This window comes from Pteropus alecto, unplaced genomic scaffold (genome assembly GCF_000325575.1).
Source record: "Pteropus alecto unplaced genomic scaffold, ASM32557v1 scaffold87, whole genome shotgun sequence".
NCBI lineage: Eukaryota > Metazoa > Chordata > Mammalia > Chiroptera > Pteropodidae > Pteropus > Pteropus alecto.
The window spans coordinates 3,499,686-3,519,913 of NW_006443225.1; the positions used below are offsets into that span (position 1 = coordinate 3,499,686).

A 20,228-nucleotide genomic window follows, 5' to 3' on the forward strand; every position below is an offset into this window, starting at 1 on the left:
AATCTGATGTTGGAAAATTGTCAGCCTAAAACACTGATTTACAAGGTCATTATTTATAACCCCTTTCTAAAAGTATCATATATTGTCTTTAAAAATTAAAGTCAATTTGCATTAATGTTTTTATAAATATGTTATATTCACTGAATTCATTGGAATGGCTGTGATGTCCTTATTTACCAAACTAAAAAATGACAGGAAAAACTACATACAGAATTTGAACAGCTAGAACAATCATCATTGTATAAACCATGTCCTAGGCCTAAGGCTGGCACTTCTGAACACCTTAGTAATCCATGGTTCACGGGAACAATATAAGCATTAGGAGGAGTTCCAAATAGTCTCTCCTTACAACTATTTTGGTGTTCCTTCAGTTTTGGTGTTTCTTCTTGGTTTCAGTCACAGCTTCCTTTGCTTTCATTCTCTCTCTGAAAAGATCCATGCAGGTATCCACTCCAAAGTACTTAGCAAGGACAAATGTCATGCTTACAGATAATAATCTAGAGAAAAACAGAGGAAAAAAATCATAATACTTGAAGAGGAGTCAGAGAGACTTCTTGGCAAAGATGACTTTCCAGTTACACAGTGTGACATCCTGATTCATACTGTGTACTTGTAAGTAGATAAAAGGAACAAACAAAGAAATGCTATGTCACCTCTGGTGAGTGCCATCTTAATGCAGGGAGTTTGGAAACACCCCATATATGCCACAGTTTATCCATATATTATACTCACTGAGTTCTGTGGAAATACTATGTATATCCTTATTTACTAGACTAACACATGGTAGCAAAAATGAGAAAGAAAACTAGAGCGATTAAAGCAGAATTTCTCAGAATAGGGCCCAGGCATCAGTTTTAGACGATTGCTGGGTGATTCCAGTATATTCCTGTGGTTGAGAACCATTGCTTTAGTTCCTTGAAGACAGAGGAACTGTACTTTCAGCTTAGTTCTGCTTAGATCCTCTTAGTTCTGCTCAACTCAACATGGCAAATGTTAATTACATGCAGTATTCTGTGTTAGGTACTGTACTAAGTCTGGAGCATAGAGCTGGCAACAGTTTAGAAAATGGGTCCTGTTCTCGTGGAGCATGCAATCTAGCAAGGGCACAAGCAGCCACAGGTGTGATGAGTGCTACGAAAGACAGGGACAGGTGTGATGGGACGGAATAGGGCAGCTTAGGGCAGCTTGTAAGGATGGGTAGGAGGTGCAACCTTAGAGTTTCCCATGTGCATACGCGTTCAGTGAGTGCATGAGTGAATCCAATATGTCATAAAAATATGTTGAACAAGGTATAATTAGTAAAGAAAGTACTAGATTTATTAATAACATAATTTTGTAATAGTGAATCACTGGTTGTGTTTTTGATTCTGCTAGTAACTTACAGCAGATAGTCAGAGTTTAAGATCTAACAGATTTGAAACTTTGGTTTGAAACTTTGTTCCAGCACTTATTAGCAGCTTAACCCTGCACAAATTACGTATTCTCATTAAGCCTCAGATTCCCTAAGTGTGATAAAATGCATGCGAAGCTGTCATACAGAGTCTGACACATGTAGGCACCTGATGAATATTAGATGTTATTATGTTTCCTTTCCAGAGAAGACAGTGGACCTGGGCTAAATTCATCCACAAATACTCTGGAACTCAGCATTGCCTTGTGTGCAGTTTAGGTGCCCTTTCATTAAGTGAAATAATGAGCTTGCCAAATATCCTTACTATTTTTCTGGCAACAGAAAATAGAATTCTACATTAATCAAACTAAAAGAGTTCACCAATAATAATAATAATAACAACAATAATAATGTGGGTGCTATTCGTTTCTCTTGAAGCAAATAATTTGTACTCTATGAGGCCTAATGGTTACACAGTTTTCTCAGTGACTGAAAAAACCAAGACATAGCTAGCAATAGTTCAATAAATTGTACTTGTGCTATTAAAGTTCTTCCTTTTACCATGAAAAAATTATGAAGTTGTCGTCCATCAAAAGAGGTAGCAATGATGGCATAGTTTGTTCACGAATAACCAAAATAATAGATTATTATTAACTTACTGTTTAATGATCACTATAAACCACACACGTTTGGGTATTATTAAGTAATTTTGTTCCTCTAAGACAGCATTTACAATCTTTTGGGCCACATATTCCTGCTTCAGGAGAGGCGACAGATACCTGCAATAAAAATAGAGTAATATTGTCAGAGTGGTATTTTTTGTTTTCATCATGAGCATTAATTATTGCAGATATGAAGTTATAGCAACAGTTGAAAATATCCAAACAAAATGAAAATATTAGGAACTGCCTTGTGTTTTCTCTCATGACCAGTATTGGGACCAGCGCCAATACATTTAATTTCCTAAAGTGCACTCCCCACCATTACTGATTTTTTGCTGTGTGATGGTCTGAACATTTGGAAGAAATTGCTTTTAGATTTTTGTTTTGTATTTTTCTTCCCTCTTCTTCACCCCAAACATCGATTGTGTACTATTAAGAAATAACCTTGCAAAAAAATTTTTCCAAAAAAAAAATCAAGCATATGTAATATGTATTTTAAGCAGACCATTGTACAGTAAGCAGAAGTAGATGTTTATGAAATTAATGAGATGAGCATATATAAATAAAGCTCCCATAAGGCATTACTTTGTCATTTTATACCTTTATATTATGCTTTTCTATTACTTGAACAACACTGCCTCAAGAAATTTTGTCTGTCTCACCTGATTTCTGATCAATTTCCCATGATTAAATGTTGGTAATTAGTCTTTATATTTTATACTCCTAAAAATTCCCTAGAACTGTGTCCTAAAGGGCTCCACCATTTATTAAAAGAATTTTCCAAGGAAAATATACAAATGGCCAACATGAAAAGATGCTCAATATCACTAATCATTGGGAAAATGCAGAGCAAATCCACAATAAAATATCACCTCACACCTGTTAGAATGGCTGTCATCAAAAAGGCAAGCAATAATAAGCATTGGCAAGGGCATGGAGAAAGGGGAACCCTTGTACACTGTTGATAGAAATGCAAATTGATATGGCTGCCATGGAAGACCATGTAAAGATTTCTCAAAAAATTAAAAACAGAACTATCATCTGATCCAGCAATCTCATTTCTGGGTATATGTACAATGGAAGTGAAATCAGGATCTTGTAGAGATAACTGCACTACCACGTTCACTGCAACATTATTCACAATATCCAAGATACGGAAAGAGCCTAAATGTCTATCAGCTGATGAATGGATGAAGAATATGTGGAATATTATTAAGCCATGAGAAAAAGGGAAATCTTGCCGTTTGTGACAACTTGGATAAAACTTGAGGACATTATGCAAAGTGAAATAGATAGAGAAAGACAAATACTGTATGATATCACTTATGTGTGGAATCTGAAAAAGCCAAATTCAGAAAAAGAGTAGAGTGGTGGTTACTAGGGGCTGGGGGAATGGGGAGATGGGGAGATGTTGATCAAAGGGTACAAACTTACAGTTATAAGGTTAACGAATTCTGGGGATCTAATGTACATCATGGTGATTATAGTCAATAATACTGTACTTATATACTTTAATTGTTGCTAAGAGAGTAGATCTTAAACATTCTCATCACAAAAAAGAAATAGCAATTATGTGATGGGATGAAAGTCTTAGCTAATGCTATGGTGGTAATCATTTTGCAATATATAAATATCAGATCAACATATTTGTACATGTTAAATTCATACAATGTTATATCAATTATATCTCAATAAGGCTGGAAATAATAAAAGCTATACATCTTTGTTTCTTTCATCCCCTACCATTTTAGGATTATTGATTTTATTTTTCTGGAGACTTTGTTTTTAGCTTTTATGTACATAGGGACTCTAAGTTTACAAAAGCCATCATTTAATATCACTGCCTTCCTTGGCTACCATGCCACTACCACTTGGCTGGTCACATTCATTCTGTAGTCTTGACAATCTAGCTTTCAAATTACCATTCTGTAGAGGCTAATGTTAAGTCGTCAGAAAAAGTTTCTTACCAAATGCAAAGGTGTCATTTTGCTTTCATCGTTTGAAATTCTTCCTGTTCCTCATAGCTGTCTTCTCTGACCAGATATAGTTTCTTTTCTAACTCTCCTGTTTAGATGTGTTTTTTTTTTTTTTTTTTGTAGATGCACTTTCTTCAAATTTTCTATAGGTTTATTTCCGGTACTACCACATTTTTCCTTTATAGCCATTCCCTCGACTAATAGAGATTTATTTATTTATTATTGTCTTTAAAATATTATGAAGAATTTCAATGAAACAAAAGTAGAAAAGTATAATAAACAGTGGTGTGCTGGCACCTGATTAACAATATAAAAAAATAATAAATGGAGCTATTTTAAAATGGAGCCAGAGCTGCTATCCCAGAGGAACTGCCTTACTCTTTACCTGGTTGATTCCTACTTGTTCTGTGGGTCTCAATTTCGATGTTACTTCCTCTGAGAGCCTATCACTGACCACCTCACTTCATTTTAAATTATATGTCCCTTATCTCCCTCATAACAACTTATTTTATAGAACTTAATGACATTATTAATTCTTACTCATATTGTTATTTTAATAATAATGTTAGAAACAAAGAAGTAAAGAAATTAAATTTTGAAGAGAGAACTTACCTCAATATGATAAAGGCCAGATATGACAAACCCACACCTAATATACTCAATGATGAAAAGCTGACAGCTTTTCCTCTGAGATCAGGAACAAGACAAGAATGGCTACTCCTGCCACATTTATTCAACAAAGCAATGGAAGTCCTAGCCAGAACAATTAGGCAAGAAAAAGAAATAAAAGGCATCCAAAATAGAAGGAGAGAAGTAAGTAAAACTGTCTCTAATATCAGATGACATGGTATAAATAGAAAACCCTAAAGACTCCATGAAAAAAACTAATGTTAGAACTAATAAACAAAATCAGTAAAGTTGAAGGATACAAAATCAATATACAAAATCCAGTTGTACTTCTATACTCAAACTAAAAACAATCAGAAAGAGAAATTAAGAAAACAATTCTATTTATAATTGTATCAAAAGAATAAAATTCCTAGGAATAAATTTATCCAAGGAGGTGAAAGACCAGTACACTGAAAACTATAAGACAGTGATGAAAGAAATCGAAGAAGACACAAATAAATGGAAAGGTATTCTGTGCTCATGGATTGGAAGAATATTGTTAAAATGTCTATATTACCCAAAGCCAATTACAGACTCAGTGCAATCCCTATAAAAATTGCAAATGTCAGTTTTCACAGAAATAGAGCAAACAATCCTAAAATTTGTATGGAACCACAAAAGACCCTGAATAGTCACAACAATCTTGAGAAAGAACAAATCTTGAGAAAGAACAAAGCTGGAAGCACCCATACTTCCTAGTTTCAAACTATATTACAAAGCCATAGTATAGTGCTTTCATAAAACAGTATAGTGCTTGCATAAAAACAGACACACCAATTAGTGGAACAGAACAGAGAACTCATAAATAAACCTGTGCATATATAGTCAATTTACAACAAAGGTGCAAAAAATATACTATGGGGAAGAGACAGTTTCTTCAATAAATTGTGCTGGGAAAACTGGACCCCTATCCTACATCATACACAAAATCAATTCAAAATAAAGATTTGAAAGTAAGACCTAAAACCATGCAACTTTCAGAAGAATGCATACAAGGCAAGCTGCTTGACATTGGTCTTGGCAAGGAATTTTTGGACTTGACACCAAAAGCAAAGGCAACAAAAGCAAAAATCGACAGATGGGACTTCTCCAAACTAAAAAGCTCTGCAAATTGAAAGAAAACCATAAACAATGAAAAAGTAACTGATGGAATAGGAGAAAATACTTGCAAATCATGTCTGATAAGGGGTTAATATCCAAAATATAGAAAGAACTGACACAACTCAATAGCAAAAAACCCCAAACAATCTGATTAAAAAATGGGTGGAGGGACTGAATAGACATTTTTCCAAAGATGACATACAAATGGCCAACAGGTACATAGAAAGGTGCTCCAGATCACTCATCAGGGAAACACAAAGCAAAACCACATGAGATATCACATTCATTAGAATGGCTATAATTAAAAAGAAGAGAGATAACAAGTGTTGGCAAAGACGTTGAAAAAAGAGAACTTTTGTGCATTGTTTGTGGGAATGTAAATTGGTGCAGCCACATACAGTGGAATATTATTCAACTATAAAAAGGGGAAATCCTGCCATTTGCATGGATGGTTCTTGAGGGCATCATGCTAAGTGAAATAAGTCAGGGACAAAAACTGTACGATCGCAAGTATATCTGGACTATTAAAGAAACAAACCAATAGAAACAGAACAGACTGGGGATTGCCAGAGGTGGGGGTGGAAGGTGGGGGAGGAAGGTGGGGGAAATGGGTGAAGATGGTCAAAAAGTACAAACTTCCAGTCATAATATTAATAAGTTTTAGAGATGTTATGTATAACTACATATACCATAGTTAACAATATGGTATGGTATATTTGAAACTTACTAAAAGAGTATATCTTAAAAGTTCTCATCATGAGAAAACAAAATTATAACTATGTGAGGTGATGGATATTAACTAACTTTATTGTGGTAATCATTTCACAATATAAACATATACCAAATTGTTATGTTATATACCTTAAACTAATACAATGTTATATGTCAATTATATCTCAATAAAAATGGGATAAAAAGCAGTTTTCTAATGATCATCCATGTAGATAAATCTCAGTATACAGCCACACTTATTTCCTTGGGCTTAGTAAATAAATCTTAATTGTAAAGTTGCTAGGGCCACATATAGCAACTTATAGGCCATTTCAAAGGCCACAAATCTTCCAAAAATGAGGAATACTTAGCATTCTCATGGTTTATGAATGTGGAAATTTTCTTTATATCTGGCCAACACTAAATATTACTGTTTTAAGATTTTTTTTTTTTTTTTTTTGCCAATATGAATGGTAAAACTTTATATATATTAAAGTCTCATCATTCAGGTAGAGATTTTACATATGCTTATTAGCTTTTATCATTCTGTCTCTATCTTATCTATCTCTCTATATACTAAGGCTGATAATTCTATTTTATATATGTTAAAAATATTGTCTCCCTATTTCTTTGCTTTTTATTTTTATATATTATATGTTTAGCATAGTATTTAAGAATACAGACTCTATCTATAACCAAACCACCTGGGTGAAAATCTGGAATCCAGTTCTTTTGACTGTATAGCCTTGAGTGAGTTACTTAATAATTCCATGCCTCAGTTCACTCATCTATTAAATTCAGGTAAATAATAGTATGTACTTCATATGGTTGTGAAAATTACACTCTTCGATCCTCACCTGGCAGAACCTTGGTGCAGTGAAGCAGGAGTAGGATGTGATGAGAAACTCACTCTTCTTCACTAGTGGCCCCACCTGAATTGTTTCTATAGAGCAGTATAGTGTCACCACTTGGCTGCTGCCACCACCCTGTATGGATCTTCTACAGTGCAGAGCCTCAGAGATTGAGATCTTCCAATATTTACTGTCTGGTGAATCTACCCCAAATAATCTTCTACCATAATTAGATGGGAGATACGGGACCTGCCACTTGACTGCTGAAATTACTGGTGCGTCTCTCCAACAATAAAGAGCTGTTCTTGAAAGAAGAATTGCTCTCTTCACCAACAGCTTCTTCCAGAGCTTTCTTACCTAGTGGGAGGTGGGGCTGGAGGAACAAATACTGTCTGGCTGAATCTATCCACTCAATATTGGCCTTCAACAGAAAATGAGATCTTCTGATGTTCACTTGCTGCCAAATTAACCAGAATAGTTTTTCTACCCCAGGGAGCCAGGGGAGATGGAAACTGCCACTCCACTTTGTTGCCAAGCCCACTGGAATAATTATTCTACAAGGCAGAGCTGTGGGTGGAAAAGTATAGTCCCTGGCTCCAATGCCATGGCCTCCCAGGATTATTACTGAATTTCCATAGATTTTCTTGAATAAATACTTCTGAATTTGTTGTATGCCCTTTGATCGATCTCCAAAGATTTTGAATGATCATCTTTGCTAACTCTGCCCAGCTAAACAGATGGCTCTTCGTGAGAGATTTTCCCTCTTCCATATTCTGTCAACTCTTCACCACCTGTCTTTGCACTTTGTTTAATTTCATAGTTTTATGAGACTCTAAAAAGCCCTATTTCTTTCTAACCAGCCTTTCTGTTGGCTGTCTCTCTTTCCTACAGATATAACTGATTCATGTCATTTAGATCACGACCATGCCTTTTTTAGCACTTTTAATGTTATACTTGCCCTCGATAATGTTTATACTTTTCAATATATTCTACTGATTGGCTGCTTTGTGCAAAAGCCCTTATTTTATTTGCATTCTAGTTTGGACTGTTCTGCCAAATGTAACCTTTATATCAAAATACACCTCCCCCCCAGCAATTCTTCCCCACATATATTAATCAATCTTACAAGCTATTTTATCTTTTGAATTATTTTTATTTTAGTATACTTGTTAGGAAAGAAATTATCTTCTGAATACTATGGTGCTAAATATTTTAATAACTTTTTACTACCAATTTTTCTGTTATAATATTCTAATTAGCAATTAGGTTTATGTTTTAACCATATCATAAACTTTATAACTATATTATTATCTTTAAGTTGAATAAATTCATTAACTTAGTATATATGGGATTTTTTTTTTACTGATTGGCATTCTAATTATTTTATTTTGCTGTTCATATTTCAAAACTTCAAAATGAAAAGATGATAATTGACATATGTTGGAAGATTATTATAAGAACAAAGGTTACTGTAAGAGTTCACTTACTTGATTGTAACACCATTAAACATTCCAGTATTCATAAATAATGGGCAAACAATGGTGGTATTAATTTTACTTTTATTTATCATTTTTAATTCAAAGAGGAGAGCTTCTGTCAAGCCAAAAGCTGCAAATTTGGTTGAAGAATATTCTGAAACAAAGTGAAATGCTGTTAGTAATAGAATTTGACAAGTTAATTTTTAGAATTATTTAAAAAATTGAAACTCCCTTTTCTCTGGTTTATTCTTGGAAACAAAACATCACTGTTAAAGTTATTTTTGTGGACACTTTACTCCTATATCTCCATACTATATATCCAACAATGATATGAAGATTATTTTAGTTTCTCTCAGCCTAAGAAGACTCATGAGCCAAGAGGTACATTCTTCTCTTTGTTTTTAAAAAAGAAGAGAATATCTTCCCTTACCACTGCCATTTTAAATAGAAGAATGGAAAGGAATGCTGGTGTCATATATAGGGCCAAATGTACCAGAAATTTCTCCTTGGTGCAGGAAGTTTCTATACCTTGAAAGAGTCCTAATTACTGGGTGCCATGAACTGGGCAAAAAAAAGGCACGTGTTTAAGTACTCACCTGTTAGTCCACTAACACCAATGAGTCCCGCTACACTTGAAATACAGACCAAGTGACCATGGTTAGCTTTTATCATGGCAGGAAGGAAGGCCTTATAAGTCTGGAAGATGTAAATATACTGTGTCACTATTTAATTAATTTATTATGTTATTTGCTCAATAAGTATTTGATGGATTTATAGATTCATTTAATAAATATTTAACAATTATGATGTGTTAAATTCTGTGGCAGTACAAAATAGTCACAGGTACCATGTAGTCACTGTTCTCAAGGATTTTAAAATTTATTATGTGTTAATCTATAAGAAATACTATTTGACTTGGTTTTCCTTTTAAGTTAACTATACCAATCGAATTAAATCAACATTTTACATTTATAGTTTGCTTAAAAAAACCCTTAAAGTCTAGTTTTTCCAGTATACTGAGCTCTTCTATGTAATTTTCAGTAATTTGTATTAAAATTTAATCACATCCACTTTCTTGGCTTTACTATGAACAAGATTCCTCCTCATGCCGATGGACTGGCAGAATGGAAAAAACTGCTCAAGGAAAGGGATAAATTTCAATGCAAGAAAAACGTGCTGTAGTAAATAACATGCTTTGGAATTGTCTACAGTGACTTAGATATATTTTTATCTATTTTGGTAAAATTCACTTATTCATCCTCAAGTAAGATAATAATTTAGTATTCTAAGTTCCCAGGCCATGAAAAAGTCCCAGTTCTCTTACTCCTGTGATTCTTAGGTTCTCTCAAGGAAATTTTCCATTCTCTTTCCCCCTGATACTGAATTCTCTTATCTAACCTCTGTTCAGAAATAATCAAAACTTGGAAATAAGGGAAGAAAGAGATGATTGTGTGACTTTCAACATACTAGAGCATTTCCTAATCTTGCTTGAGGTTTATCTAGCTCTCTTGGGCAATGTAACTTTGTTTAACTGAATATTAGGACCTAGATGTTTCACAATCCTATAAAATTAGAGGTTAACATGTAGAAAACTGATGGAAAAAATAATCCCAGAGGTAAGATTTAGTGATCTTATTTCAGCATTCTTTTTCGTTGACTATATAAATCCAAACTCCTCATATCACCACTTTATCAGCTATGGTATTTGGTTGGTTCCCCCGTAAATGAGTTAAATAAAACCTTGACAGACAATGCTCACCATCTATTTCTATGAGATTTACAGTTTTAATGATGTCAGAATTTTGTATTAAGAGTTTTGGAGAATCTGCCAAGATGTGCTTACAAGGACCCAGTAGAGCAGAGAGCAGCTACTGGATCAAAGAATGTCATCTTTTCTTTTGAGATCTTTTGGGTGTCACTAACCTTGTTCCAGACCTACAGAATTGACTGGTGGGTCTCTGCTTAGATACAAGACAACTGGCCTCTTTTGACATTTCATGTTCAGGTGCGATAGCATTTTATATGTTTATCCCTTGTGGTGACATCTTTGGTTTTCAAAAATTAAAAAAATATTGTTGCATCAGTCATGAGTGCAGACTAGTTGGAAAAGCAAAAGCTGGTTATTGTTTTTCAGCACTGTCTTATAATTTTTCGATGTCATCTTTTTGACAACATTTTAATATCTCCAGTGATTGTGCTACTCTCTAGTGTCCACTTAAATGACTTGAAGACTTTAGGATAATATCAAGTTGAATAAATTTATGAGAAATCTTTGGTTATCCATAAAGTTTTTTTAAAAATTAAAATTGATAAAGCAAAGGTATGAAGTCAGCTAGCACAGTTTTGACTTGTTTTGTAAAGCTTGAACTGAGAAGGTAAGTTTCACATGATATATACCATACCTTCTAATATGATGACAAGGTTAATTATATTTTACCATTATGATTGAAAGCTGATTATGATACTGTTATATAGCTATGTATATATTTTTTGTGTTTAAGATCATACATATATTAATGCATATTAAAATTAATAAGCAAAATAAATGTATGTGTGATAAAGATGAGGGACCCAGAAACTTAAAATTGGCTTTGGAATATTCAGTCTGCTGTAAACAATTGGTATTAAAAGGCTATTCTTTACTTTTGTGTAATCTTCCCAGAGAGTGGAGATTCTTGTCATAATATTCTGAGCCCTTGAACTACCTTTTGTCATGCTATGGAATTGTTAAAACAAAGGACAAAAATTTGTCACATCTGAAAGCTATTAGGTTTCTTATTAATTATATTGTTACCTTCTGTTAGGTTTATTAAAAAAATCTGTATTGTCACTCTAGCTATTAAGGTATCAATGCAACCATTCAGCTATGTTTTTGTTTAGAAAATAAATAAAACTATTGCATTCAAAGTCATCTTTGGAACTTCTTAGGTGGCCAAAGCACCTAAAGCCTATCCCCTTTGCTGAATTCTATGACATGGCAGTCAGCAGTAGGGATGCTAGGAACAACAAGGTGTATTTGGAATGTACCTCATTTCTTCATTAGCCGAACCCTGTTTTAGGATCTTCCCTAAGGAAATGTGGGGAGAGCTGTCAGATCAAAAAGGATATTCAACCTTTCCTGAGTAAATTTATTAATACAAATATGTTTTATCAGAGATTGTATACTTGCCAGGATGGAGAGAAGGGCTCTGGGAATTTGTTAGAGCTCTCACTGTAATAATTAACCAAATCCCTATGAAATAGGTATAATGCCCCTATAGAGATTTCTACTTTCTCTAATTGATATTTCTGGTTGCTGGACTTAATCAGATCCATTCAGTTTTGTCCTCAATAGGGAGTTTCTGGACTCTCCTATTGTGTCTGAAGGCTCTGGTGCTATAAGCCAAAAATCGTGTCTGTGGTAGACACAGTACAGCAGGACACTCCAAAGGTCACAGTGGAAAGGACTGTGCCAAGGAAGCCAGATCATTGGTATAGGCTTGACTGGTGTGAACTGACACTGCCACTGTGAGGGCATCCTCTAAGGCCACGCCAGGGGCCGAGGCATGTCACTAGGGAGATTCTGACCAGGAACAGAACAGAAATAATTATATAGGGGTGGATGATAGAAACAAGAAGGGAAACTTAAATGTGCTCAGTGTTCTATTTTCTGATGGGTTAATGAAGAAGTCCTTTTCCTTTGTGATCTATTTCTAATCCTCAATTAAGGAAGCTATACTTAGGCAAGCTGCAATGAAACTCTAAAAGTTATCTCATTTCAACTGTTAGCCTCAGAATTCTGGAAAAGTATCTTATGGGGAATTTTAATGTGGATTATAAACTAACAAATCAGAGAAATGTGACGTTGATGATGATTCTCATTCTGAACTTGGGTTTCAGATGACTATCTTCATAATGGATTAAGCTTAGAGAAATATATGGAAAGAATCAGTTATCCTAACTACCATAAATCCATAAACATGCCATTTTTATAGATAACATGAAAAATATTAATTGTCCTTGTCCACATTCTACTTAGGGCAGTAGGCAGATTCTAGTGCAGTGATTGCTACTGAGATCCTTCCTCTTTCATGGTCATGTACTTATTTTTATAAGTTCCATAAGAACCAGGTTTTATTCTTACCAGGATATAATTGAAGAGATCGTGAGCACAACCAGAGCACAAGTGTGTCATATATAAGAATAATTTTCATTTAATCATGTGTGACAAGCTCACATTTCAGGGACAGTGGTTAGAGTTCATATGTGCAACAAATGCCTACTAAGGTGCCCTCCCAGGAACTGGACCAATACTTGTTCTGTGGCTTACAGGATCCCTCCTAGCCTTACAGGTATTAAGGAAGGTCATTTCCTGGCAGGCCAGGAACCTTGGCAGTGTTGGGAGACCTTGAGAAAAAGGAAACCTGTCATAATTAGAAATACTGCAGGCAGGACTTGGTAGATACATTTCTTGGTTTTGGTTCCCTTGCTTTAGAGTTTTAAATTTACTAATTCTCCTTCTATATAGCGTCTTTCCCTTCTCTGTTGCTACTCTCTTGTGTCTGTAAGCTTGGGCCATCACGTAGCAGTTGCAGGACCGTGGGTAAGTTGTTTAAACCCTGTGAGCCTCAGTTTCCTTATTTGTAAAATGAGAATGAAAATGGTACCATAGCCACCATGTACAGGAAAAGAACTGAGTAGTCCATGGCATCTAGTAAGAGCTTACTTCCTTTGTTATGATGCCCAGTCATATATGCACATAAACCACCACTCTAAAAATAGCCACTTTCTTTCTGCACAAGCTCCTCTTTCATTCGAGAACAAATTACATCTCTTTTGTATAATGGCTGTCACAGTCTGTTCGTATTTTAGTAGGAAGATTTCTGAATAGTCTAATAAGTCTTGAGACCAAACTAGAGAGGGGAGAGGGAAGGACCCTACCTGAGAGTTTGGAAGAGGACAAGAACAGGGAAAACTAAGCTGAGTGTGTGTCAAGGTAAAACCTGGACAAGATGAGAGGTCATTAGTCTATCGATGGGAAACTCATGAATGGTATAGATAAATGGCTGAACAGTGGTTTATAGAAATACATGGAGTTTTCATACTTATCAACAAAAGAAAATGAAAAAGAATGAAGATTTACCCAGAAATGAGACAGGACATTTACAAGAAATGATTTTTCCACCATCTCATCTGGAATGTCGAGAAACAGCTTTCCCACAACAATTCCAGCGTTGTTAATGAGAATGGTCACATCGCCAACCTCTTTTTTAACCTGGACAGAAGTAAGGCAAACATTAATTCACTTGAGGTAATACATTTTCATATTTCTTTTTCCAGGCCATCATTTTTCCCCTCATTCAGGTAGTTTTTTAAAACCAGATATTTGATCTTACATGTAGAAAATCAACCATTTTAAAGTAACTTTATGATCAATTACATTAAAAAACACTGTTATTTAAAGGATCTTAATTTTTTTGTTTAGAGATGACCTAATATTGCAACATCTTTTCTCCGCCTATTTGTTATGCTACTAAGCCTTTCCTGCCAGCTGCTAATGCCAAGTGTTGCATAAGTGACATTTGATTCTGTCACCCTTCGTGCCTCCAAGTGTCTTTCTTCAGATGGCTGTTAGGTCCTTCCTCAGCATGATGTGTCTGGCAGTTATTTCTGTATATAGCTCCTCCTGACTCTTCTGTGAGTTAGATGGCAGGAGCACATCCCATCCCCCTAGAGCCTGAACAGTGCTTGGCACGAAGACGTCCCAAACACAGATGTGTCTGGCTTACTGCCCAGAGAACTCTGTGAGCCTGTGGACTTTTCTCCAAATTCCTATCTGAGGCTGATGTTTCCCTGAGGTCCACAGCTGTGCTACAGCATTTTCCTTTACCCTTCCCTTCTGCTCTGCCCACCTCGCCTGCTTGCATAATCCACAATATACCACCAGCCCTACTTAGACATCAGCGTGCTCCAAGAAACACCGCAGAGATCGTTTTCTCTCTTTCACCATTTCGTCTCAAATTATGGCTTTGTAGGTGACACTGACTAAGCTGACCCAGGGGCAAAGCTTGAGGCATGTTTAAATAATGGTTGAAGACTTTTGTTTGCCCTGAATTGGATCTTTCGTGCCAATACAGCAATCTCTTTCTTTGTTTCCGAACAGGAAGCACTTCCTGCCCTGACTTAATAATTCCTAGTCCATGCAGTGCTTTGTGTTGGAGCCTTCCAGATATGATTGAGACATATTAGGCAAATATTGCTCCTGACATAGTCAAGTGGAGCAGTCTATGAAAGGAAGGATTAATATTGCTGAGCTGAGGTTGCACTGAGGGATTAGACTTCTCTACTGTGGGAAGAGGTGAGACAGAGGAAGACATCTAGGAGAGGCTAACTTATAAAGAAGAACATTCCACCAGCATGAGGAGGAAATCAGCATGAGCAAGCTCTCTACTGTAGACCAATCGTGGGGGAGCAACAGGGCCGGGAAAGAGGTAGAATCTCTGGTGTGAGACATTCTTGACTATTTAAGAAAAACCCAGTGGTCACTAGAGAGGGCAGGTAACTTGGTAAAAATTGTACAACCAAAAATCAACAGAACTAGGACTAGTCCTGGTTTCTCCTGATCCCTTGATAGTAAATGAATCACTAAGAAAAGCTGTCAGGCATCGACTTGGAAGGCTTATCGGATTCCCGCTTGCATTGTTTTATTCCATGGCCTTCCTTGGAGGCTACAGAGTTAGATGCCTGACATGCAAGATCAAGCAAGAGGCACAGAGAGATCTTGGGGGAAGCCAAACAACTTTTTCTCTTCCTGTCTTTGTAAAAGCATATATCAGATGCAGTACTTTTCTTGGGCATAGAGTCTAAGAAGGACACTAAGCAGCTTACCTGATCAGCAACTCTATAGATCTCTTGCCTGTTGCTACAATCACATTTATAGGCAAATACTTGCACGCCACCTTTTTCTTTGGCCAGTCTACACGTTTCCATATTGTCTTCTTCATTAATGTCCCACAGAACTACAGTGGCTCCAAGGCTGGCAAATATTATGGCCATTTGCCTCCCGAGTCCATTTCCAGCTCCCGTTATAAGTACAATCTCTCCAGCAACATTCTTTTTTCTCTTAGGAATTATCTTGTAAACTGAAGAGTCTAGAAAATAATATAGAAGTTTTCCCAAAGTTAAGCTAGTGTCCCGAATCGCTTCCATGTTGATTTACTAAAGAAAGGAACGTCCTAAAAAGAAAAAAGGTAACAGGTAAATTCATTATATTATCACAGCAATTGCAATACACATGACATATTTAGTACAAGGGGATTTGCCCTCGAGACGTTAATTCCCCAAGATACATATCATAGCAACAACTTCTAAAATCATTGAATTTTTACATTACATAAATAGCAAATGTGTTCCATATTAACAAGAATATTTGTAATTTACAGGGCATTTTATTCCATATAATCTAATGTGAGCTATAGATGGGTCACAGGTTACTAGGATAGCTTTATAGTTATAGATGTAAGGTCTTTGAGTCTTAACTTGCCCAATATTATATGACTAGTAAACCAAGACTTTAGATTCTCAGTCTAGTCATTTTTCTATTATATGAACTCCCTTGACGATCTCATAATAGAAATTTGCTTTCCATTAGGTAGTTTTTCAATAATATAAAATAACATCACAACACAATAAAAGACTTTATACATTTTCACCTGATTGTTATACTGTCCCTCTGAGTCAAGCAGATACAGTTATTATTATTTCATAGTGCTTTATTCAAGGTTGCATAGGTAGCTAATAAAATAGGCAACATTAGGATCAAGTACGGAAGTTTCCCGCACTGTAGTCCAGGCTTTACCATTAGAATAGGCTTTTCTTGGAGCAAATGTATACTGTTCCCAGACCCAACTTTTCAAAAATTAATAGATCATTTTTTTTTATTTCTGATGACACATCTTTGATTTTTGATAATCACATTCTTGAACATTCTTAATCATTTCACACAGAAATTAAATGGGGACATCTACAAAACTTACATTAAAACAGACAACAACTGCTTGAGGAAATAACGACTAGCACCGCAATAATTATAATCATAGAGCGATATATATGGAATCTTCCTACAAACCAAGCAAGTTCTAAGTGCTCTGTATGCGTTTAACTCTTGCAAGGGTTGCTCTCTTTTACAGTGAAGAGAACAGAGATACTAAGGTTAAGCAAACTAACCCATGGTTACACAGTTAATAATAGTGAATATAGAATTTGAATGCATGCAATGACTTCTCTGTTCAAGCTATCAAATGCTAAGAAATATAGCAAAAAAAAAAAAAAAAAAAAAGTAAAAGCTGAATCTGGTAAAAAGGGTTATCTTCATATTACATCCATTTCATATAAAGTCAGTCAGGAATTAATTTTGAGATGTTCCAAAGACCTAAGTGAGGACACTGAAGGACCCAGGCTGCCTTCAACTTTCTGTTAGTGCTGACCTGCCAAAAATTCCCACTGAGATAAGATTTAAAAAAGCATTATTGCCACAACACCATTATAAATATTTATGTGGATTTTAGGAAGGAAGAAAAATCCTGGGGAAGCCTGCATTCAGGAAAGAGCAAGGAGTAAGGGCATTATAGATCTCTTCTATTAACTCTTTTGGATTTATTAAGAATATTAACCACATCCCTAAATGTATTTTCCTTGGAAAATTTTAGGGACTTCTCCTTACATTGATGTTGACTATGAGTTAATGCACATTAGAAGTTCATAACCAGGAAAGACATCAAACCAGAGAAAAGTCACTCTCTTCTCCAAGCTTATATAAACTTTTCTGGCTCAAGCATAATCCTGGCAACATGTAGTACATTGTAGTTATGAAAAGAAATGATATCATTTATTAAAAATAAATGCAAATGTGATGGAGATGTCCTCGGTCACACGATTTTTATGTGGTGATAAGAAAAGATTGTGACTTTCCTCATACTTTTTCTTTAGGAGAAAGTTTATTCTCAAAGTAGGTGATTTGTCTTGAAAGAAACTCAGGTAGCTTTCATAAAGTTATTAAATTTCAGCAACATACTGTTATATTTTGGGACCTTTCTGAGGACCAGAGTTTAGACATGTCTTTAACCGTTCATCGTTTAAATGTTCCCTAAACTAAGAGAGCTCACTCGCAGGCTGTTCTAAGTATTCAATTTTGGAACAAAGGAGAAAAGCACATGTAAGCCCTGGATGTAGGAAGTACGAGCCAGAAAAGACTATTGCTCCCAGGTGGGCCCTTGGCCAATTGTGGCAACCGGGCAGTTAGAAAAAACATCATTGAGCATTGTGATGAGCAAACTTTTATCAAGTACTCAATTGCACTCAACTGTGCTTTCCATGCCTTGTTTTATTTAATCCTCAAAATAGCCCTGTGAGGAAAGTATGAGACTCAGGTAGACACATAACTCTCCAAGGAGTGGACAGTTCCTATGCTATGATTCCGCAAGTCCTGCTCCTGTGACCACTATACATGTAAATTCCCTGAATTACTTTCAGTAAACTGGGCTTTGGATCACAGGGACCTCCTTTCATTTTCCAGGCACAGCCTGAGCCCTTCAGGTTAAAGGATGGCCGTGAGAATGGAGTGAAAGGCTGTACAGATACCTGAGTCTCAGGAATGTTAAAAACATCGAAACAACAAATAGAACAAAGCATTGTGTAAATTGTGAAATGCTATGCAAATATTGATTTCTATCATTTGGCACAGGAGACTTTGATAATGACAGAGTTTGCAGCCCGTCATCCATAAAGATGCCCATGGTGGAGGCATTAAAGAGTTTTCTCTACTTTTCAGAGTGTGCCTCAACTATGAAATTGCTGAAGAGGTCTTGGGAGAGGGGTTTGCACAGGAGTCTATCTGAGTCCCACCCTTCTCCTGGGCTGCTGATAAACGCAGGACCCTGTCACAAGGCCAAATCTGTGCATTCACGGGGCCCAGCTGGGCCCACGGGCCTGTTTCCCTCGGCTCCTCCTTGATTTTCTCCCTTGTCTTTTTCACCACTTCTTCCCCTCGCCCTGCTGAAAGTCAAAAAAGTGAGCAAAAACAATTAGAAAAAAAGAATAAAGAGACATGGGAACTGATAATAAAATTACATCAAGCCTTATTTGGAAACTGCACTAAGTTGTGCCCAGAGAAACTGGCTGTCAGGAGCAGACACGTAAAATGCCTCCCGTGGAGCCAAAAGACCCAAACCTTACCTGCAGAAATGGCCAACTTGTCCGATGCGTGAGTTCTCTCGGAGTCGAAGCAAACACAGGTCCTGTAAGCTGCTAGAAGCTGGTTCTTAAATGAAATTGGCTTTAAATCTCCTCCCACACTTTTTACTGTCTCTGTGGGTGCCAAGTAAAGGAGCGTCAGCTATGAGATGTTGCCTGAGAGGTCACCTGTGTTTTTCCTCTGTTTACTGCGATGTGTAACATGCCTCTTGTGCTTTCAGTTCCCACAGTAGTCTGAAGTAAAGCACACGTTGAAAGTAATTTGCAGCCATAATACTGCCATTATCGTTAGCCCTCCCATGGGTATACTGAAATCTTTACATCAGCAGAACAGAAATACATTTTTTAGCTCAGTTAGGAAAATGTGAAACTCAGTTGCTGACTCATCTGAACAATGTGATGATCAGGATACATTATTTTCCTCATATTTTTATCATGAAAAATTTCAAACATAATGAAACTTGAAGAAATAGGCCATAAGTGTTCCAAGAACCTATGCCTAGTCCAAATGTTTGTTAATATTTTACCATATTTACTTTCTATTGCCTCTTTTTGGAGAAACATTTAAAAATAAGTTGTAGAAATGACACACCTACAAGTACCCAGCACTCATCTCTGAAGAAGGAAGTTATCATATATGACCAAAATCAAAGTATTATATCTAATAAAATTAACAGTTCTATAATACCATCTAATAATCCATATCTAAATTTCCCCACTTGTCCCAAAGATCCAATCAAGTTTCATGTACTGCAGTTGGCTGAGAGAGCTCTTTAATAACCTGGCTAGAATAGCTCTGTCCATCTCAAAAAAATTTTTTTAATGTACACATCATTGATTTTTTGAAAAATCCAGGCCGTTTGTCTTATAGGATGTCTCGTATTCTCTCTTTGTCTGACATTTCTCATGATGTCATTTAACTGGACCTCCATCCCCTGTACCTTCTGCAAGCTTCAGGTAAGATTTAGGCCTTGATTATATTCAGATTAAACACTTTTTTTTTGGCAAGAAAATAACATACATGCTGTTGAACACTTCATATTACAACTTGTCACAATGTCTGGTGTCAGGCTGTCCCAATATTAAGGTGCTAAATTTAGCCTTTAGCGGAAGGCAGCAACCACAAACTCTCTTCATTATAAAGGCACGTTTTCCAGTTA

At 36.0% G+C, this 20,228-nt stretch overlaps 1 protein-coding gene across 1 annotated transcript; it reads right to left on the minus strand.

Annotated features, from left to right (window-relative positions):
- Window positions 1–367: 367 nt before the first annotated feature.
- Window positions 368–16,026, minus strand: LOC102884036 (short-chain dehydrogenase/reductase family 16C member 6). Its single transcript, XM_006924069.1, has 6 exons — window positions 15,706–16,026; window positions 13,961–14,092; window positions 9,435–9,534; window positions 8,848–8,992; window positions 2,050–2,169; window positions 368–497 (listed from the first exon to the last, which is right to left on the minus strand). The coding sequence occupies exons 1-6, from the start codon at window positions 16,024–16,026 to the stop codon at window positions 368–370; spliced, it is 948 nt and encodes a 315-aa protein (XP_006924131.1).
- Window positions 16,027–20,228: the final 4,202 nt, after the last annotated feature.

Bases quoted from the DNA above. Each gene is read 5' to 3' on its own strand.
- LOC102884036 (XM_006924069.1), bottom strand. From the start codon at position 16,026: ATGGAAGCGATTCGGGACACTAGCTTAACTTTGGGAAAACTTCTATAT. The intron at 2,170-8,847 runs GTAAGTGAACTC...TTTTTATTGCAG, and splicing joins TTTAATGGTGTTACAATCAA to GTATCTGTCGCCTCTCCTGA. The intron at 498-2,049 runs GTAAGTTAATAA...GTTTTTCTCTAG, and splicing joins TTTATAGTGATCATTAAACA to ATTATTATCTGTAAGCATGA.